Source organism: Marmota monax, unplaced genomic scaffold, assembly GCF_021218885.2.
Source record: "Marmota monax isolate L192 unplaced genomic scaffold, Marmota_monax_Labrador192_F-V1.1 WCK01_AAM20220418_F8-fsc00027, whole genome shotgun sequence".
Lineage (NCBI taxonomy): Eukaryota > Metazoa > Chordata > Mammalia > Rodentia > Sciuridae > Marmota > Marmota monax.
Window position 1 is genome coordinate 5,527,934 of NW_026694617.1, and position 23,414 is coordinate 5,551,347.

Genomic DNA, 23,414 nt, shown 5'->3' on the forward strand with positions numbered 1-23,414 from the left:
TTAGAATAGCAGGTATTCATGAAATGTCACCATAAACTGGTAACTATTATAAGAAGATAAAATGTGGGTAAAGAAAAAAAAAAAAAAAAACAGCCTTCTCCTTTGTAGGGTTGACTTCTTCAGATTGCAGTGAGTTACACTGAGACCTTATTGTAAAAGCTGTGCTGTCTAATGGAGGTTCTAGTTATATTAGCTGAACTTTTAAGTTGTATACAGAAATAGAGGAGACATATTGTTCCAGTACATGTGCAGTGTATGTGAACAAACCCAGTCCACCAGGTGGCTCAGGTTGAAAGCAGGGGAATAATTTGTTTAGGTGATTTTATTTAGAGAAAAAGTAAACTTAACTCTAGATATTATATAAGTCAGTAAATCTCAGAATTTTACACCCACATATATAGTATTTTGTATATATAAATGTGTTTTTTGTGTGTGTGCACGCGTGTGCATGTGTGCACTCCTGTAAGCCTGTCATGAGATAAAATGTATTTCTTATTATGGATCTCATATGAGAATTTAAAAGCCACTGATTTAAGCTAAGTTATGTGGTTGTGTGATTAATCTTAATTTTCATTTGGGATTAAGAATTTAGCAGGAGCTGCAAAGAACACAGTATGAAATAAATCCATACTCCAGGTGAATTCAGGATTATTAACTCTCCTATAATAGAAAACTAGAACAGGTTGAAAAAGAATACATACCCTTTTAGATTTGCTCTTCATTTCATTCGTTACAGATATTTTAATGGAGAAAATTCTTAATTGTGTTCCCTTACAGAAGACCAGAAAACTCAAATAACTAGTTTCCCTCTGTTTTAACTCATGTATTTGGTATTATGAACTGTGGTCATCGATAACAAAGAAACAGTTTGATTTTGTTTAAAAAAAAAAAAAGGTTTAGGGCTGATAGTAGGTATACATATAACATAAAATTTTAATTCTTTTGAAAATTGGTAGTTTTGTAGACATGGTAAAGGTACTTAGGTTTAGTTAATGCTGGACACTGGACTGATTCTTATACTTCTGAGTATCTTATGGTCTCTGTAGAGACTGTGCTTGTGACTTAAAAATAACATGGGTTTCCTAAGCAGCTGGTGGACCCCACTGGTTTTGGATATTCCCATAGTTATAGTAAGGGGATATGGTCATTTTGTGCACATCAGGCACATCAGCTTATCTTCCAAGGAACAAGTTACAATGTGGTTTAGGTTGCATAGTGATAAACACAACCTGGTAAATTATGGGGAGGGGGGTGTACATTGAGAAATATCTAGTATTTATTGAACTTGAATTACCACTGCAGGTCACAAGCTAGTAACTAATTTATCACAATCATTGATGTGACATTTAAAATATGGGATAATCTGGTCATTGGTGACTTGCCGATTTGATGCTGCAAAGCCAGTTGATATTTTTCACTCCAGATAGCGTGGTAGAAGTGCTTACATTGCCATTATGTGTGCCCTTCCTCTATCTGTACCCCCACCCCTTTGCTTATTAGGCATGTGTCAGTAGGATACCAAGAATTCTTGGTATTGTTTAATATAGCACAGAAAAAAATAATGGTTTGCTATAATAAAGGCAACAGTATTACCCCCCTCCACCACCACTTTCTTTCTCCCTGGTGTGAGAGCACAGGCCTTGAAGTCAAACTCAAATCTCTTTTTGCCATTTGTTGACACTTTGATGATCTTAAGCAAGTTCTGTAACCTTTTGGGGCTTCAACTGCATCATCTCTAAAATGGAGAAAAATATTTCCTACTTCATTTCCATTTCATGAAGTTTTGCAATATTTTAATAAGATAAATAACAAGATATTCCTGTCATTAAATAAATATTTGTTGTTATTATTATATTTGTCACAATATAAAATAACATTATTTTAGTTATGATTCTGAATATCTTTCATACATTCCTTATTTCCTGCCAAATGTGTCATTTGGGGCCAGCTTGCTTTCAAAGTTCTGCTCTCTGTGTATTCCCAGTACTTACTGTGTCCAGGCCATATAGTGACCAAAGACATAAATTTATGACTTTTTTGTGACTTTCATTATTTGTGATTTTTCATAGTTTTATTTTGATGCCTTTCTTTTCATGATAAAAAGCAATAGAATATAAAGTATGTTATGTATGTACTTGGAGTTGCCATTTACATACCTGGGTGTCATCATTGGCTAAACAAAGTGATACTCATACAAGATTTGTTTGAAAGTTATATCAGCAGAAATGGTAAGTGGATTAAAAGTATAATTTATTGAATTCTTTAGATTTTTGGAAACATAATAATAGTTCCATGTTTTTCTTCTTTAATAGATGGGCTTAGGTCATGAGCAAGGATTTGGAGCTCCCTGTTTAAAATGCAAAGAAAAATGTGAAGGATTTGAACTGCACTTCTGGAGGTAATGTTTTGAAGCTACAATATTAGTAACATACACTCTTAAGCAGAACTTCCACAGATAGTGCGAGCCTCTTACATGTTTTCAGGCACAGTTGCTAAGATGCAGATCTGTTATTTTCTAAGGCAATCAAAAATATAGCTGTTATGTCTTCATTTCATTAAGTTTGATTAAGTGAATTGAACCATAATGACTCTCCTTAAAATTGTTTATTTACTATCAGATTTTCTAAAATACTGAATATGCTTTTTATGAATGGCAAAAAATTTGAACTGTTTCTCTAGGACTGTTTATTAATTTAATAATTACTCTTAACAGCTGCCAACTTCTCACATCTCATCTCTTTTTGTAATAATGATAAATATGAATGCTGAATTGTGATATACTAGTTGTCAGAAAAAAAGTTTAATTTTGATATCTTCAAAATTTTCAGCAGCAGATTTATTTTTCAATCACTCCAATTTTTTTTGTTAAGAAATAAACATTTTATTGCTAGTCTCTTGGTATAATAAAGACAAGGTTTAGTGGATCAAAAATGTGAATGTGAAATAAATTTTGTCTTGTTTTTTTTTTAAAGTAGTTTTGTGTATCATATAAATCTAAACCAGTATTTGAAACATGTTCTTATGAAGAATATAAATGTTCTTAATAACTGTCAAGACCATGATGGTGGTTCACATGTATGCTCAAAGTTAGGTTAGAATCAGCCTACTAGAAGGAAAAAAAAAAAAGATCAGTTATACAATATTAGAATGTGGGCTGTCTTGTAACAATTAACATCTTTTTGACAACCACTTCTGTAATACAAATTTCCTTAGAAATCTTGAGAATAAATAGTTTCATCAGCCATTATAGGTATGTACAATATAGGTTAAAAGAGAATATAACAGGATACAATCTGGGATGTTAGGTTCTTTAAAAGTTTCTAATAAGTCTTTTTTAAGAAATGAACACAATTGTTCTAAATAGTGAAGGCAACAGAAATCTCAGTCTTCCCGGAAATTATGATGTATGACAGTTTGTAAAAGTCTATACATGTTCTGTACAGATGAATTTTTTTTCCCCAAATATTTTCCATCTGTTGTTAGTTGAATCCATGGATACAGGCTCCACAGTTAGGATAGGACACAAAAGGCTGACTGTATTTTAACTCTTACTCTGTACACCACTTTCTCTTATGTCTACTGGTTAACTTTGTAGAGGAGTATAGTGCCCTCTGCTGGGCATAAGTTTTACTTTATGACCTTAAAATAATCTTTCTAAGCTCAATTGCTAGAAACTGCTAATGAAATTTTTAAAGCTCATTCTTGAGAGATAATCGCTTTTTCTCTCTAGAAGAAGTTTAGCTTATAGTGATTTTCATTTGGTCTATATTATTTTGCTATTGCAGATCACTATAATCTGATATTTTTCAGTTTAAAAAATATATCAGTGAAGAGCAGATCTCTATGGCATGGATATTACATTTTTATTTTAGTTTTATCGCACAGACTTAATAATTAGGTATAGTTTGGGACTCTAAGAGCCACACTTGGTCCTTGGTCTCAGCCTCACTGGCAATGATGTAGTCTGTGCAGATGGTATCTCTCAGTAGTTCTATCATCTTCCTGGCATGAGTCCAGGCACGTTTCGCTGTTAGGATTCTTGATCATTCCCTGACTTTTTCACCATAACTGGAAGACCAAAGGATGATGCCTTTGACCTCCAGATGCAGCCATTTTTCAGTACAGTTGTTGAAGTAAAATATTCTATACTAACCATCCAGAATATAATGAAGACTGAAGTTCTAGTCAAGGGACACAGAACTGCTATGGTTGAAGTGAACCTGGAGTCCCTGTCCACGTAGCCTCCACCTCCAACTTTGTAGTAATACTTAATTTCCAGGATTCTCTGAGCTTCATATTTACAAAATAAGAGTTAAATTAGCCTCTACCTCTTTATCAGTTGACCTTCCATATAACCACCAGGAAGGTGTATTGAAATGGGTACTATTATATACTTCTTCATACTTTAAGAACCCTCAGTTTCCACTGGACTTAATCCTTAAGGCAAAGTCTTTGCCCCTGATGGCAGACCTTAGCATCTCACCTCTGCTTGCTTTTCCAGCCTTTCTCACTTCCTTTCCAAGCACTATGTGCTTCAACTACTTCATGCATGCTCTTCCCTGCAATTACTGTGCCTTACTGCATGTTTTCTTTGCTTAGACAGAACCTTCCTCAAACCACCAGGAACCAAAAAATCCCAGGTCAAGGACTACCTCTTGAGGAGTATTCCTTGCCCAGTGTATTAGTCTGCTTGGGCTGCCATAACAAAATGGTGGCTTAAACCTGAATTTGTCTTTCCACAATTCTGGAGACTGGAAAGTCCAAGATGAGGTGACACCATGGGTTCTGGTGAGGGTTCTCTTTCTGGGTATAGCTAGCCGTCTTCCCACTGTGGCTCACATAGTGTTTCTCTCTCTCTGTGTGTGTAGGGTAGGAAAAGATTTTCCTTTTGAATAAGGCCACCAGTTCAATTAGATTAGGACCCTATCTATATGACCTCATTGAACCTTGATTACCTCCTAAAAGCCCCAGTTCCAATTATAGTCACATTGGCATTTTGGACTTTAGCATATGAATCTGAAGAGGACACAATTAGGTCTATTTCACCTCCTTTTCTTGCTTTCACCTATTTCCAGTTAGAGATCATTTTCCCTCCTAGCACATTGTAGGAAACCAGGAGATAAATACCCAGAGCTCACTCTTTTATCACTCTGATCTCTGCTTGCTGCCTCTTCTTACCCCATTGATAAGGGCACCTAGAGTACTCAAGGGTGGAGATTGGAGTTTGGAAGAGGTCAGTTCAGGGTGTGTCACCATAGTTGTAGAAGGCTGAAAATGAATTCTTAGACTGGTAAAAATTTAGAATGGTATTTGCTAGTCAAAACTCATTTAAGAACTTAAAACCCAAGGAAGCTGAAGTGATTTGTTTTTGCCCATGAGTTATTAATACGAAATATTTGCAAGCATTTCCTTTATAGCACTTGTAATAGTTTTCTATTGCTACATAAAAACATGTATTAACTCAACATCCACATATTCTTTAATTTAGAAGTTTTGAGGAATAAAGAGAATGTTTAGCTGCATTCTCTGCCCTGGGTCTCAAAAGGCTGAAATCATGGTGTTGGCCAGATTAGGCTTTTATCTTGAAGCTCTGAGGAAAAACCTACTTCCAAGTTCATTCCTGTTATTGGTAGGATTTGATTCTTTGTGTTTGGGGGATTGAGGTACAAATTTGCATCTATACATCACTCACATTCCTCGACATACAGTTCCCTCCATCTTCAAAGCCAGCAGTGCTTAGAATCCTTTCTCTGAGGTACAGACCTCTAATCTCTTTGACTTCCTCGGCTGTTGCCAGCTCAGAAAAGAAATATGCTTTCTCCAGGGTTTGAGTGATTTGATTAGGCACACCTGGATAATCCCCAGTTCACCACATAAACATGGGAGTGATGCCAGAGGCAAAGGTCATAGAGACCACATAGAATTCTGCTTACCACAGCACTTTATGTACCTGATTGTACCTAATCTTCCTAATAACTCACCACAGCCATTGCTGATAGATGGCAGAGCTGAGTTTGAATCCAAAGCTTTGCAAAACCTTCCTATCACGGACTTTGCATGTGGCAGATTAGAAACTGGAATGCACTTTCCCTTTCATGACTACTGAACTTTGAACTACACCAGGCTGTCTTCTCTGAAGGGTTTTTGTAACATAGACATCCTTGTGGACAATGGGATCCTTTAACTGAAGCTCTCCCCTTCTTCAACATACAAGTGATTAGTGGACAGAGGAAAACAAAATATTGAGGAAGCCTAATCCCTACCCATAAGAACTGCTCTCTGTTGGGTATGCTTCCAAGTAATATTTAGAATTAATTATTTATGAAATTTCTTACAAACTCAAAATTTCAAGGAATTTACCCAGTTATTTAATATTGAAGGTTTAATGGCAACCATAGATAACTTGTCATCAGAAGTAATAGAAGTATCGTTTTGCTTTACCTGTATTTAAACAGTTGCGTTTTACAAAATAAAGTAGTACTTGATTACATCAAACATCTGTTCAGAATTTCTTATTGGTTTAGAGATGGCTGAAAACTAAAAATTCCCCACCATAAATGGATTAATACTTGTGTTGAATTCTATAACAGAGGTCCACACTCAAGTCCATATATGTATATCCCTGTTACAAAAGGGCAGCTTCCAGCCTTTTTAAATTACGGTTTGTAACAGTGCCATGGCCTTGCATTTAAATCACTATGAGTGCTGGCAGCAAGTCAGAGCACTCTGGTTTCTGCTATTTGGCCTGGAAAAATAATAATTTTTATGAATAGTGGTACTAAAAAAAAAAAAAACCATCTCTTTCTGGAGGCTAACAGATACCTGCTTGACTTCTTGTAGCTTCAAGCTGTAAATCTCTATTTTTCTGGGGCAGTACTTTGGGTAGTTTGGTTCTCTCTCCCTCGGTTTTAACTCGAGTACTCTCAAGTTGTTACAGAAAGTTTTGAATATAGAGTTTTGGCTTATTGAGCGTGTGTGCTTATTAGGCACTAAACATTTTCTACAAATAATTGTAGTATAAAGAATCTCCTCCCCAACACCTTAAAGCTTCCCCGTCTATCTATACAGCTTTTTGAAAATTAAAAAAGGGCTGTTTTGAAATAACTTACTTCTGAATCCCCTGTTCTACCTTGCATTTCCCCACATACAAGACACTGGAGACTAAAGCCACACAAGAAAAAAAATAGAAATTTTTTAAACTAAATAAATGATAATAACAGATTTCCACAGTAGATAGTGCCTGGTCCTGAGTTTATAAGTTTCTTTCCCACTTAGTGGTTTGTAGGTGGCTCTTTTCATTGTGGAACTGGAACTTCAGTGTAGGGCAATGGAAGGATGTGATCATTCCAGCTGCTGCAGTGGGGATGGCTGAAAGGACCCTTCTGGCCCAAGTCAGATTCCTACCATCCCTGGTTCCGCAGCTCACCATGTAGGAGTTGAGGGTACAAAAGAGGCTACACTGTAGTCTAGATTTAAAATTGTTAATAAATTTATTACAGATTTTCCCTACTTAGAAAACTGATAATTGGGCCTGGTATGACTTTTTAGTGGTTTCTTTTGCTCCTCATCTCTGCTGCTGTTGGCTTGTTGTTTTAACCTCTTTTATTTGCTTAATAAAGATAGATTGGGTTAATAAAGGGGTGAGTAGGGAAACAGTCTTCTTCAGAATGTCCTTCTAAGAGTGGCCAAAATAAATAAAACAGTTGAAGCAATGGATCTTGTGTAATTGGTTAATATATCCCTTTATATTTTGCACTTTCACAGTAAATACTATTTATTTAGCCATGCTATAGCTTTTCGTAGTTCATGTTTTAGCAACCAGCAGACTGTGTTTTTTACTGTTTGTTTTTAAAATTCTAAAACCTGACTCCCGCCTAAGTCCATTATTCATCACATAGCCTTGATGTGGCTATCACTTTGCTAATTATTAGCATGCATGCCACAGAAAGATCTATTGGGAACTAAATTGCTACTCCTAGCTCTTTTCCAAAAGCTCATAATTTTAAATTGATCCAAAAGCAATGTGATAGTTTTGTAAGTAATTCCATATTTTTTGTAAACTGAAGAACAAAAATAAAGACCATACTGTAGTAGGATAATATGCTCCTTTCCACTAGATGGTAGTATGAGATAACCAAATATAAGACTGTTTTATAGCTATACTAAGTATGATAATTCTTCAACAAATTATTACCAAGTAAAGATTCCTGGCTATTATTGTGTGCACAAGGACAATAGTTTGGCTCTCCATGCTCCCACATCTGTTCATATCTACCCATTGACCTCACCATCTCTCCTTCTCCTTCTGTTTCTCCCCTTCTTTCCCCCTTCTCCTCTATTTGCAAGTCAGATCTAATATTTTCAGTTTTTGTACTGAAAAGAGTTCTAAGAAGCTCCTTTTGTTCTAAGAAAATAAAAAAAAATCTGATTATTTGATAATTTCTTATTTGGCAAAAAGATTTATTTAAGTTTTTAGTTGTTCATTTTTCCTGTTTCTGATGTAGAGAAATCCCATGACTTATATGAATTTCAAATCCAGAAAACCTGTTAACCCATTATGTCCCAAATATTTGGTTCTGTTAAGATTTTAACAAACTTGACACAGATGTATTAAAATAGGTTCGAAACCATAATTTGAGGCTTATCTATTTTTTATGATCATCAAGAATAATTAGGAAACTAGAACAATGTAGTTCTTTTACATATATTAGCCATCCTAGAATAGGACATCGTGTAATATGATATCCTTTCACATGTTGCACAGTATACAAAGAAGTGATTTTCTTGCCCTATTCAAGAATTATTTTTGATACAAACAAAACCCTTCAAACAGGGTTACATTACATTTTTGACAATACATTGTTGTTTTTTCACAACATTGCTTATTTTGACATTGTTGTTTTAACATTTGAAAATAATATGGTTTCTCTTGTCTAATCTGAAATCATCTTGGACAGCAGCAGATTCAGGAGTGTTACACTTTCTTCCTCCTGATGATTTCTTGAATTGCATTGTTTTAGGGATGCTAAGCAGATGTCTCTTTTGAAATCCAACAAATTCATGAGATCTTTCTTCTCTTTGTTCACAAATTTATAAATAATCTGTGCATTTGCAATACACACATTAATTACTTGAGTAAACAGAGACCAATACCATTTTTTACCTCTATTAGAAGTAAAATATTTGGAAACCAACCAGTCATGTTGATCCATACTACCATTAAAGTTGTTATACAGCTACCCACCACCTTTACTTGAGACATATTGACTCTACTGTGAGTGTGTTTTTTCCCATTGTTGAACTGTGCCAAGTGATTACACGAAGTTCATCCCAACAATGACTATTATTTAACCATTTTACAATGAGAATTTAATTTGTATCCAAATCTGTAATCTTATGACCTTCTTACTTATTTTTTCCATTAGAGGGTACTTGAATCTATTTTTAAACCTCATGATGCCTGTAGTACGGAATCCAATATTTTGAATGTATACCAACAAGTCATAACCAGTAAATAGAGTGTTAGAAAAAACAGTGTGGTTAGGATTCTCTACCACTTCAAGTATATGTAGAACTTCACTTACTCGCAGGTGAAGGATCCTTGTTGGGCCTTCTTGAGCACTTTTTCCAAAATATAACATAAATCAGGCAATAGTGCAATGCACGCAAATTACTGTGAAGTATATATTGTCCCAGTGTTTTTATCTTGGAATAGTGATAATTTGAAATATAGTGCATTCCTGAAGATAAAATGAGAACCTTGTTCTTGAAAATGCTTTCATGAATTTATTTCTTATATTACATATCAGTTATGTATGTGATATTTGTTCAGTTGAACATTTAGTAAAAGTAACTTTTCCAATAAAGTTAATACCATTTTCACAGTGAATTTAAAGATATTTTCAAGTGCTCTAATCATTCACCTATTACTTTCTCAAAAGATCTTTTAAAACATAGTATTTATTTTCAAAGTTACTGCAAGTGGTATATTCGCTCAATTTAAGATTTGTATAGGCATTTTGTCTGCAACACAGTGGGTTAAACACTTTTAGTGCTAATGCATTGCATTTGTTTATAGTTGGTCAATATACCTGTGAATAACTTTTCTTTCTGTACTTTCTCTATGGGATACAGGTGATCTGTTAAACTAAGATGCATATGTATTTTTCTCTGCTGCCCAAATTTTCATTTTCTACCAGGGTTGTTTTAGACACCTGGATTTACATTTTCTATTATCTACTTGATATCTTCACCATCTCATAGGCATTTCAGACTTATAAATAATTTAGTTTTGAAGACTTTCCCCTGAACCTTCCCATCCCTTACCACAAATCTTTTCCTCTTTTTATTATGCTCATAAACTAAATATTCCTTCTACCAACTTATCTCAAAAATCTGTGCTTATTTTTTCAGAAACTATCACCACATCCAAATCAAGATGCAGAGTTTAAAGAGTTAAATATAAGAAGATCTAAAATATGTTTCTTTTCATTTCCGCTGTCAAATACCCTACTTCAAGTTAAAACCATCTTACTGCGACCAAAGCATTAGCCCATCTGACTGTAAATTCCATTCGTAAAATAGTTGCAGTATCATTGTTACTAAGAACCATGCATTTCCAAACTGCATCCACAATTAACATGTTAACTGGTCTCCATTCTTCCAGATGTGTTCTAGCTCGACCATTTTCCATGCACCAGGCTTTGCATTATTTAAAATTATAGATCTGTTGTTATTGTATCACCTAAAACCCTTCAGTGTCCCCTAATTGCTCTTATAACGAAGGGCAAATTCCTTGATGTGTCCTACAAGTCCCTCCATGATCTCATGCCTGCCTACCTCTCTATAATCTTGTTACTTACCAGTTTATTCATTATAGTTGTACCAGTCTTCTCTGGTTATGGGACTTAAGGGTCATTTTTTTGTTTGTTCATTGTTGTTGTTTTTGGTTTGTTTTTTTTTCTAATTGAGGACCACTGAAGATATTCCTCTTTTCTACCAGAATGTTGGGGGTGAGGGCTTTTCTTTCTCATTTTTCACCTTCCCAAATAAACACAACATCCATAGTTCACACCTATGTTTTTACACATCCTTGATATCTAAATGTCACTTTCTTAAGGAGGCCATTTCTAACCAACTTCAAATCAAAATTACTCTCTCAAGATAACATTTATTTATCTTTCCTCTCACAAATAGGAAAGATATCACTTATAGGAGTGTGCATATTTGTATAAGAGATTTTTATTTTCTGTCTCCCCACCAGCAAGTTCTAGAGGGCAGAAACTGGACCCATTTTTTTTCACTGTGTACTAGTATCCCTTATGGAATTTAAAGGAAGAAGAAAAAAGAAATATGGAAGGAAAAAGGATAGGAAAGGAATGGAAAGGAAAAGAAATTGGAAATTGGACAGGAAAAGAAATGAGAAACCCTATAAACCTGAATGTAGGATTATAGTCTTTGCTAAACAAAGTTATCAATCTCCCTTCCTCTCACTTAAAAACAACAACAACTACTTTGAAATATTAACATACAATATTATATGAAATATTTTGTTGGGTAGTTTTGGTTTGGTTTATTTATTTATTTATTTATTTTGGTAAGGGTACACTGATGGGTTTACCCTCAGACCTGCCTCCTTGAGCATGCACTTTTTAGCCATAATCTCACTTATTGAAGTTTATAAAGCTATCATAGGTTTTTCATGTTTCCTTCTTGCTTAAATTTATGGATACACATCTCTCCCCTGCAAAAAAAAAAAAGGGACTTGCCTTTACATTCCATTATATTGCATGTATTTAAAAGTATTTTGTGAACTATAAATGTATGTGGATACTTGATTATTATTGACTTGTTGTAGTTAAACACTTCCTACTTGTTTCTTAAATTACAGAAAAATATGCCGTAATTGCAAGTGTGGCCAAGAAGAGCATGATGTCCTCTTGAGCAATGAAGAGGACCGAAAAGTGGGAAAACTTTTTGAAGACACCAAGTACACCACCCTGATTGCAAAGCTAAAATCAGATGGAATTCCCATGTATAAACGCAATGTTATGATATTGACCAATCCAGTTGCTGCCAAGAAGAATGTCTCCATCAATACTGTTACCTATGAGTGGGCTCCTCCTGTCCAGAATCAAGCGTTGGTAAATAATAGGGGCATGAGGAGTCCCTTTATCCGAGTTCTTGGGCTTTTTATTTAGAACAATTTCTTTACTGACCTAATTCACCTCACCTACCCCCATATCTATTAATTCTCTGTAGCTTCTATTACTTTCACTTCTGGCCCCTATTAGAATCTTTTTGAAAGTAAGACTAAATCCCTTGTGCAATTTCTTTGACTACCTAAATATATTTACCACTTTAAAGAGTGGTCTAACAATCCTAATAATTAATGAAATCACATGTTTTGTATCTAGTAACTTCTCTACTCAAGTAACTTAAGAGGATTTCTCACAAGATGATAAAGGATGTCTAAAGAATGGAATTACTTACATCATTAGAACTGAACAAAAAATGTTCAACATTTTATTTCTTTCACTATGTAAGGCCAAAAATTGTGAATTTGTGTCAGGCTCCTTCCACAATTAATGACAACTAGGTGAAGCATTTGGAAGTCTTTTAGAAAGGTTACTTATATCATTACAGTAGATCTCATGATAAGATCACATTTTATATGATAAAAATGTTGCTGACCATTAAACCATTCTGATCAAGTTTTTCTAAAGTTTGTGGTTTTTTCCCAATTATATTTAGCACAAGTAAACAATAGTAATCCAAATCTTTTTTACAAACTGAAAAAATTAATTTCATGGAGAAAAATATGTTTATTACCCAACTAAATCATTTATTTACCATACCATTTTTAATGTGTTAGTATCTCAAGATACTTGTAGTATGAGGATGAACTGCTACCCATATATAAAACCCACTGTTTCTTAATTAACTTATTTCTGATATGTATTATAGAAGATTATACTGCCTAGTCACCAAGTCTTATCCCTGTTAACATTGGTCCCTGTCATTCAGGCCAGACAGTACATGCAGATGCTGCCTAAGGATAAGCAGCCAGTGGCAGGCTCAGAGGGGGCACAGTACCGGAAAAAGCAGCTGGCAAAGCAGCTCCCTGCACATGACCAGGACCCTTCCAAGTGCCATGAGTTATCTCCCAAAGAGGTGAAAGAGATGGAACAGTTTGTGAAGAAATACAAGAACGAGGCTCTGGGAGTAGGAGATGTCAAACTTCCCTATGAGATGGACACTGAAGGACCTGACAAAATGTACATTCCTGGTGGGGACAGAAATACCCCAATAACAGTGGGCACCATGGAGAATGAATCTGCAGAGCACAAAAAAAAACAATACGTAAGTAAAATGGTCACATTGATGGTCCGATTAGTATATTTTATAGGTCTTTTCCCTTTCTTAGAACTTTTTTTGGTGGGCCTTTCCTCTTTTTCCAAAAAGAAGAGGTAAATGGTAAATGAAAATTTGAGTTAGACTTATTTTAGAGAGTCATTCTGTTTGTGTCTAAAGCCAAGTTTTCTGATTATCTGTTGTTAAGGATATCATGAATATTATGTACCCACAGTAGTTGGCATTGGCATCCTGCTTGAAAACAACATGCTGAAACAGAACTGTGAAATTGTTATTTGCTTATCTCTTCTCATAAGTAAGAATAATACATGCTTAGATTAATTCAGTTTTGCTGTGAAAACATGCCTAAAACTCGTTATTAAATTTATGTGGCAATGTCAGCCAGTATTTTTATTTTAAGTTGCTTCCAGAGAGGAAGTCTTTGTCTAATGACTCAAAAGTAGAAGACAATTATGACATAAATGAGTAAAGCCTTAGAACTAAACTTAATGAAACATCTTTTTCATAGATCCTGTTAACACAACAACTAATAAGCTTCAGTTCTGAAAAAAAAAATACTAATAAGCTCTTAATGTAATCATTTTTGAGAGAATTCATGTAAAATTGAGATGGAAATTACTATTAGATTTTTGCCATAAGTGACTTCAATTCAGGAACCAAAAGACAGAGCTTTGAATAGCCTAAATTAAGAGATTCCATTTTACAGAAATATTAATACCTTATCTGAAGGGACAAATTAATAAATTCAGTAGAAATTATTTCTCTTGAAATTATTGTTCTGTTTTCTTGCTGGCACTGATGAGGAAACTATGTCTATTGATGACCAGATTGTTTTTGATGCTTTCCTTTTAGTCCTGCTTTTGCTGCAAACTGAGTATGAAGGAAGGTGACCCAGCCATCTATGCTGAAAGGGCTGGCTATGATAAACTGTGGCACCCAGCTTGTTTTATCTGCAGTACCTGCTCTGAACTCCTGGTTGACATGATTTATTTCTGGAAGAATGGGAAGCTGTACTGTGGCAGACATTACTGTGACAGCGAGAAACCACGATGTGCTGGCTGTGATGAGGTTTGTTTCATGGGGCAACCTGCATGCAGGCTCCTTCCTTTCCCCTATATGGCTGTTTTACTAGAAGACAGCAGAAATTAACCAAATATTGATTGCTTCATACCTTCAAAGAAGTTTAATGAAAGAAACTTTTGACTTTATGCATTCTAGGTGTCTGTCTTAATTGTGTTTACTGATGAAAGACTGTTCAGAAACAAAATATTGATTTGAACTATGTAAACACAAATTCAAGTTATCATTTTCAAAATTTAAGCCCCAAGAAAATATTTGATCTGCTTGTAAATCTAAATGCCTTATTGTTTAAAGAACCTAGCTTTGTTTGTTATCTGTAGCACAAAGAAAAATGCTTGATTTATCTTATTTTTTAATCTTCTTCCCAGCTTATATTCAGCAATGAGTACACCCAGGCCGAAAACCAAAACTGGCATCTGAAACACTTCTGCTGCTTTGACTGTGACAACATCCTAGCGGGGGAAATATATGTAATGGTCAATGACAAGCCTGTATGCAAGCCCTGCTATGTGAAGAATCATGCTGTGGTGAGAAGCCTTTTAGGGATATGGTTGCCTCAGCCTGCTTTAGAACCTGAGTGATGCCTCTCTTGAAACTTTTCACAAATGGCAGGCAGATAGCACTTCTCTTACATAGAAACCATGTGGTTCCCATTACAGGGTGTTAAAATCCAAGCAGTTCAAAAACAGTACATGCACTGACTACAGACCATCTCAAAATAGTTCGTTCTACCTGTGTGTTTACAGTGTAGATTATAAGTGCTGCTTGATAATAAAACCATCATGGAAAAAATAAAATCCTTAATGGAATAAGATTGATTTATTCTCATAGGTTCAGGTTAGATTACATTTAAATAATGTTTCTGGCAACTGTTCATAACTTTAGCCTCCAAACTTGTGTGATTTCTCGTGTGTTATTGGGCCACCCACTAGGACTTTTGTTTTTGCTACCTGGAAGTTGTACATTACCTGTTTTGTTTGTTTGGTTTTCTTTTTGTTTTTAACCCTCATTGAATTGATTCAGTATAGCAAAATTTGACCTGCATATTTAGATTTCTGTGGGCCAAACATTCAGTTAATGTGGGAGTATAATTTTTCTTGCATCTACTCTGCTTCCACAGAACTGCTATTGTGTAATGGCCAAGAGATTGGTAACGTAGATAACAGGTAAAAATTTGACCATATATGGTAGGGCATTTAGGCCAGGAGTACCAGAAGGATAGACTTCTACTTGTTTATATGTAGGAGAATGTAATAAATATTCCTGTAAGCCATCAAGCATGGGAGACTCCTGGCTAAGGAATAAAATTACATCTTTATATAGTTCTTAAGAGTATGGTGCTTTTTTTTTTTTTTTTTCAAAAAAAGATAGCAGTTTTGATGTCACTGCCAATTTTCAGCCAATTTTAACCCACTGCCCCAGATAGTCATTCATTTTCTCTGGACTCTGCCTCAGCAGTGTGTATCTTAGCTCATTGCGGGTACAGCTATTCCATTTTAGACGTTAGTTTTTTGTCACTTTGATTATCATAGTGTTCTCAAATATTCCCCCAACTTCTGTTATTCATCTTGCTCCAAAGCCATCTTCCATAATTATGGGAAACAATCTTCCTAAAATGCAAATGTCATCACTAAGATTTTGTATAATAGATCTGGCCTTTTCCTGACTATCCTGTCACTTTTTACTAGCAATAACAACCTAGATTGCATCTTTCCACATTATTATCTGCTTTCTTTAGTTTATACATTGTTCTTTGTCTTTTGCTCACTCTTACTAGTTCGTCTGGCACATCCTCCTGCTCCTTGTTTTACCTGACTGCGCCTACACATTTCTCTAGAATCAGTTGAGGATTTACTTTTTTTCAGAAGTAAAAACTTCTGAAAAGTTTCTGACTGCCTGCTCCCAGCAACCACCCCTTTCTCTCTAGCAAGATTCCATGTTCCTCTAGAGGGGAGGGTATATGTGGTTGTTAATATTGCTCCCCTGTCTCCTCTACTAGACTGTAAGTAGCTCAAGAATTTGCTCTTTTATTTACACATTATCAGTGTCTACACTTGGGAACTGTTTGAGTAACTGACTTCTTTTCTTGTTTCTCATTTACTTTGGGATCACCATGGACCTTCCTTTTACCTGGCAACAAGAGGTTAAATCACTATGGAGTTTAATATATTACTTAGCTAAAACATCTACAAATATTCTTGCAACTGTTTCTCTGTGGGAGAGATCATAATATGTTGTTTTTTTTTTTTTTTGGTAGGATGTGTAACATTGTTCTCAAGACTAGAACATAAACTCTCTGAGAGCTTCTTCTGCTTTTTCCAAATACAAGAACAATATAGTGGGTGCTCAATAAATAAGAGCTGAATAAATGTTTCAACAGAGCAAAGTTCTTTAGGCAGCTGTTTCAAGCTCCTGTCCATTACATTGTGTCTAACCAATGGAAGGAAAACACTACAGATATAATTTTTTAAAAACAAAAGTACTTTCAAATTATTTAATTTTATAACAGGCATCATTTCTTTTAAAAGGTTTACTTTCTCAATTTTCCTGATATTTGCACTGCAAATACAGACATAAAACCAGAGAAGGGGGATTGAAGGAGATAAAAACCCTACAATATGAGAGGGTTAAAAATACAGCCAATTCATGAGGTGGGAGGGAAAGGGAGAGAAAAGGGAAATTGCATGGAAATGGAAGGAGACCCTCATTGTTATACAAAATTAGATATAAGAGGTTGTGAGGGGAATGGGAATAAAACAAGGAGAGAAATGAATTACAGTAGATGGGGTAGAGAGAGAAGATGGGAGGGGAGGGGAGGGGGGATAGTAGAGGATAGGAAAGGTAGCAGAATACAACAGTTACTAGTATAGCATTATGTAAAAAATGTGGATGTGTAACCGATGTGATTCTGCAATCTGTATTTGGGGTAAAAATGGGAGTTCATAACCCACTTGAATCTAATGTATGAAATATGATATTTCAAGAGCTTTGTAATGTTTTGAACAACCAATAAAAAAGAAGAAAAAAGAAAAAAAATACAGCCAATTCAATGCCAGAAGGAAAGTGGTGGGGTGCATCATTTCTCTGAAAGCTTATACAGCACCCAGGCCCTTGGTGTCTAGCGAATTTGAGTGTTTTGAAGAAGTAGGGTTCTACAAATTTTATCTGGAATTACACTTAAGACTTTGGTGTGAATGGTGATCAAATAAAATTAGTAAAACTAAATTTATAAAATCACAAACCCTAAATTCTTTACACCATTTCTGTATTTATTTGTTTTCTAACCTAAATAATTTCCTTGATTCCATATGCAATTAAATAGTGATTATATCTTTTTTCTGCAAAATGAAAATGTGTGTTTTACTTCATCATAAATAGGTCCACAAATAGTACTACTCAACTGAGGAAAAAGTAGCAAGCAATTAAAACATTGTATGAAATAAACTTATATGAACAAGTTTAAAAATATTGAATGATTAATATGAAATAAAGAAACTGTAAGACCACATTCTGAATGAATTATAAGCCTATAAAATTAAATATACACAAAAGCACTTATTCACATGGTGGAGCTACAAATTAGGGGTGTGCTTGTAATTATAGTGTTGGTCTGTAGTATTCAGGAATAGTGTATCCATCATCCAAAGAAAGGATCTCCCTTGTTTTCCAGGGAAGACTGAGTTGATATAATTTGTAGATTACAGAACTCTAATCTCTGGAATTAGAAGCAATGTAAACCTGAAAAATCTGGAAAATATATTGCACGTCTTCAATGAATGTGTAATAGGTCTCCTTTCCCTGCCTAAACCAGTGTATCCATTAAGCAGCAGCCACATTTTAAAGTCTTTTCAACTAAGGAGGTTCACACTAAATGACCCTCTTCAATTTGCTCATTCTTACCCCTCATCACTCAGTAGTTCCTTAAGAGACCAGGATTAGTCACTGTCATACTGGAAAGTCTTATTGGCTTCTTGTAAAATATTTGAAACAAAGATTTTGTATTTCCACATTCATTGAAAAGAGGTAAACAAACCACATGGACTGTTTAGTGCTTTAAAGATATCAGTGGATTAGTTTTTTTTTTTTTTTTCACTTACATGTTCAATTAAGAAAATAATGTGTTTGATGCATGTATGTGTATGTGTACATCTTATATATTTGAGTATAACATAATATTGAATAATATAGGGGATATAAGTATTAATTCAATATAGTTACTCTAATATAGTATTAGATTTGCACATATTATGACTGATCTTATGACAGAACAGAAACCAGTTAACTACAAGTTATATTTTTTAGTGCAAACTCATTATTCTCAAACACTGCCAGTATTTTTAATTGAGTCCTTAATTACTTTGAACATGATTTTAATTTACCATTATCTAGAAATTAGTGGTGTTAATAATCTTCTGTGTGATCAGTAAGATTGGTAAAATTACCTCCTCAAAGCTTTAATGCACAAGGAAAAATCATCTCATAAACTTCTTTATAATTACTAATGTGCAGTCTAATAGAATATGCCAAAATGTACTGTTTTAGAACTTGTCAATACTTTCCACCTTCAACACCATAGGGACATCTTTGAAGCATCAGTCATGCATTTGGCCTTCATCTTATATCCCTCACAGTGCTCAGCATTTAGATCCCCATTAAGGGTTATTGGTTTAAAAGGCTAACTAGAAGGTCACTCAATCTGAGTTGTATATTTCTGAAGTAGTCATTCTCAGTTTTAATTTACCATCTGAAGAACCGTGTTAGTGTGTCCTAATATGAAAATGTTACTGTCAGTTTGATCTCTCACTCTCCTCTCTTCTCTTGTATTATTCCTGAGCAGGTGTGTCAAGGATGCCACAATGCCATCGATCCAGAAGTGCAACGCGTGACCTACAACAACTTCAGCTGGCATGCAACCACAGAGTGCTTTCTGTGCTCCTGCTGCAGCAAGAGCCTCATTGGGCAGAAGTTCATGCCCGTAGAAGGGATGGTTTTCTGTTCGATAGAGTGCAAGAAATTAATGTCTTAGGAGGAGAGAACCAAGCAATATTGAGCCATATCTATCCAAAGTGATCTGCATTTCTACTGTAAAATGCAATTTGGAAAAAAATAATAATAAAAGGGGAAACAAAACTATAAAGAGAACCAGAAGATTTTGTTCAGCATCTTTCTGCATTGTTTTTTCCTTATCAACTTTTTTTCCCCTCAATTTTAAAAGCCTGCTTTAAGCATTTGAGTTTTAAAATGGTAAATAACTTCAGCTTTCTAACGCTTGGGTATAATTAACCTTCAAATCCCTATACCCTTGGTGCCAAATGCAGTATATTAAAAACCCTTAAAAGTTAGTGTCTTGAATGGAAAGATGAGCATTCATAGTTCTCTACTCCTTCTTTCCTTCATCTGTGAAATAAAAAGGAAATTAAATTTTCCCTAATGTCAAGGCTGTGTATTTGATGCACAGATAATTCCTTTTAACAGAGAAAATAGAAATGCAGTGCAATACGTGGAGCTGATATTTGAATGCCTGTGCATTTGCTCTTTCCTTGTTCCGGCAGGGATAGCATTTTCTTTATTGCATTTCCCTGTATTTTATTTACCCTACCTCTCAATATTTTCTTTGTAAACTGAACTGAAGATCTCCATCTGTGGCCTTTTTATTATCACATGTGGTACAACAATATCCACACTTTTTAACTTTTATAGATTTTTGTCTTGGGCATAAAAGCCACACCACTCATTTATGTTGTCTTCAATCCAAAGAACATGTCGTTTTTGTACACAGAAAACTATATCTTGTAATGATTGCACTTGCCTGTCATGGTTTGAATAAATGTTTTGCATGGCTTTCAGTCTTATCCAATGGATACTGTCTTATGATACTTCTAAACCTATTCATAGATATAATGTCTTTGCCTGTATACTTTCATCCTTAGGTATGTCTAATGTTTATTTTTCCTTGTATACTTCCATACGTAGTTATTCACCATGAAAATTAAATGTAATGAATTATATGTATATTCAAAATAAAGCACTTGAGTAATTGCCCCCACCCCCATCCTTTTGAGTAAAAATCCTTCTGCAGTTAAGTGCCTGATACAGCAGAGGGCAGTGTCTCCAAGTAGAAAAACTATTCAGATAAAAAGGTTCTGACAGAAGAGAAACTAAACTACATTATAGAGAAGGGTTAAATTTTATGAAACTTTAAATCAGAACATTTCAGTTATTTTCAGGTCATGCAAGAGTTTTTTTTGTTTTCTTTTAGAAAAAATATTTTAACTGAATTTGGGGAAACTTTTCCGTGAAATTCAGACAATATTACTCTGATGCTCGAGTTGCAACTTCTCAGTTTCTTAAGAAATCCTTTTATAGCAACCTATTGTGAGAAATGAAGTAAATGGGAAATAATATTCTCTTCCTAATCATGTAAGATTGTGAGAGCTTGCTTTCTTTTCTTCAGTCTGAAGTATTTCTCTTAGTGGGAGTGTACTTTTCTCTGGCATATACCCAGAATAATTTGCTTTCATATTTTGCTGCTCATGTTTGTTAGTGCTTCTCTTTATATCTTGTGCACGCACATACACCTGTGTACATACAAATAGACAAGCATTCTCTCTGCACTATACTATCCCCAACCATGGAAAAGGTATCTTGCAACTTGAATATGTGTTACCCTACAAAAAGAAGTAATCTAATTCTGCATGCAGTTCTAAAAAGCTAATATTACAAATACCCATAATTGTGTATAAATATCACTTGATGTTTACCTTTTGCCTTTATCTTAAATAGTATTATATATATACATATATTTTTTTCCACAAGTTCATGCATGAAGTTCAACAGCTTACCTTTCCCAAAAGTGGCTAAGTGAGAATAAACTGAAGGAGAAATCCTTCATATTAATGGCATGACTCTTGGCCAGCCTGGCCCCATGCCTGAGACTGAGACAGAATCAGGCTGCTTTAGGGATATAGAAGCCCAAGGAATTTGACCAAATCCATTGTTCACTACCCAAAAGAATGATTGCATGTATATTAGGCTATTTCTGGAACCAATAAACTGATCATCATGGAAGATTATCTGGATTTGTGCATTTTATTTCTCTAAAAGTGGATAATGTAAGATTTTATTCTAATCATTTCCCATGGATCAAATGATAGAAGTTTCATCATAACCCCATGTAAATTCTATTTTCAATTTTTATGCTTAATAAGCATTTAACAATGTCTGTGCAGTTAGCAATAGAGATCCTCACATTGGGAGGGAGAAAATGCCAGAGTGCAGAACCATTGTTGCCACCACAGAGAAGAGATGTCCTTTTCCTTCTGTGGAGTACCCATCTTGAATATTACAAGATACAAGATGACTTCTGTTTTTTCTGTCCCCTGAACAGCAGTGAGAAAAGGGGTTGGATGGGGAAAGAGAAAGGAAATAATTCTCTCCTGAGATCCACAAAGTTCAAAGCAAGATTTTTTTTTTTCAAGAGAGAGGAGAGAGAGAGAGAATTTTTAATATTTATTTTTTAGTTATTGGCGGACATAACATCTTTGTATGTGGTGCTGAGGATCGAACCCAGGCCGCACGCGTGGCAGGCGAGCGCGCTACCACTTGAGCCATATCCCAAGCCCCAGCAAAGCAAGATATTGATGCATCATCAGTTGCTGAAGTATACTGAGGTAATACGTTTATTATCCTTAGTAGAATCAGCTCACATTAAACAGTTAATCAGGAACTCCTTCATGAAATCTACACCTATTAATCTTTAAGCAGAAAAAAAAATTTTGGATATAGTTATGAGAAATCAATGTATTTTGTTACTCAATGCTATTATGAAATCCCAGTTGCTCTTGAGACTTATTGGATTTATAGGCTTTTATATGTTTTATGTTACCTTTATCTTTTTTCCTCTAGAAATAAGGGACTGAGGATTGTTTTTTCTTTAATCAACTCTAGCTGAAACTTACGTGACTGAAGTTTTCAAGCATATATTTCCAAGTCTGACTTTGAAGGATTTCAGCCCAATTTTACCAAAGAGGGGAGATTCATTATTGACTCATTCTTAAGCAATTTCCTACACTTAGTGTTTAAACTCATCTGACTTCACCATGGTTACCAAAAAGACACCACCATCCAAGATCAGTGTGAATCCTTTGTCTCAGGATGCCCTGGCATATCTGAACTTGTCTTCTGCGTATTCATTTAATTCCTTAGAATACTTATGACTCCATCATTATCTCCAAATAAAAACACTTTACCCAGTTTCTTACCAGACACTCTGTCCCTTACTGACCTCCAGTTACCTAAGGGCTCAATGCCAACCCTGGTGATTTTACTGAATGCTCACATACATGATAAAAAGCCACTGCACCTGGGGTACATGGGTGTTTTGAGCACACAACATGAAAAACATTCTGGCTTAACAGAATTTCTTTCACATTTTCACCAGATGCTTAAGTAGCTTTGGCTAATTATTTTGTCTTTTTATGGGGAACATGTCATTGTAGCTTCTATTCATCTGATAATATATTTTGAAACACTCAAAAACAAAATGGCATTAACCTTTTATACTTGTTTTGAATGGCATTTTACGCTGACATTTTTAAAGGCTGCTATTGATTTTTCTTCCATGATAGTTCTCCCCAGAATATCTTGACCTTCAGACAATAACAAAAGCAACTTGTACCCGTTATCATTACCAGAGTCAGCCATTATTGAATGCAGAGATGTGGAAGTTGATTTCTCCATAATTATTGACTGTAAGGGCATCGTGGTATAGTTCAAAGGAGGGCTGGGTCTATACAGATGTCTTCTGTTCAAGTTCCATTGATTCTCCTCTTCCCCACAATTACAGCTGAGTAGGATGGAGGACAGAGTGTTAGATTTGAGCAGTTTAAGAAATAATAGACATGAGTGTTGTTGGATGGACATCATCAAATATGTTGAGGTCAAGAATAACAATAGAAAAA

At 34.9% G+C, this 23,414-nt stretch overlaps 1 protein-coding gene across 1 annotated transcript in view; it reads left to right on the forward strand.

The window, feature by feature from the left end:
• Tes (testin LIM domain protein) overlaps positions 1 to 21,522 on the forward strand; it is a 40,477-nt gene extending 18,955 nt beyond the window's left edge. Inside the window, exons 2-7 of the mRNA XM_046422497.2 lie at positions 2,313 to 2,398; positions 11,891 to 12,143; positions 13,027 to 13,362; positions 14,227 to 14,442; positions 14,823 to 14,981; positions 19,292 to 21,522. Of these exons, the coding sequence (XP_046278453.1) occupies positions 2,313 to 2,398; positions 11,891 to 12,143; positions 13,027 to 13,362; positions 14,227 to 14,442; positions 14,823 to 14,981; positions 19,292 to 19,480 (1,239 nt within the window). The 3' untranslated portion in view covers positions 19,481 to 21,522. The remainder of the gene's footprint in view (positions 1 to 2,312; positions 2,399 to 11,890; positions 12,144 to 13,026; positions 13,363 to 14,226; positions 14,443 to 14,822; positions 14,982 to 19,291) is intronic.
• Positions 21,523 to 23,414: the final 1,892 nt, after the last annotated feature.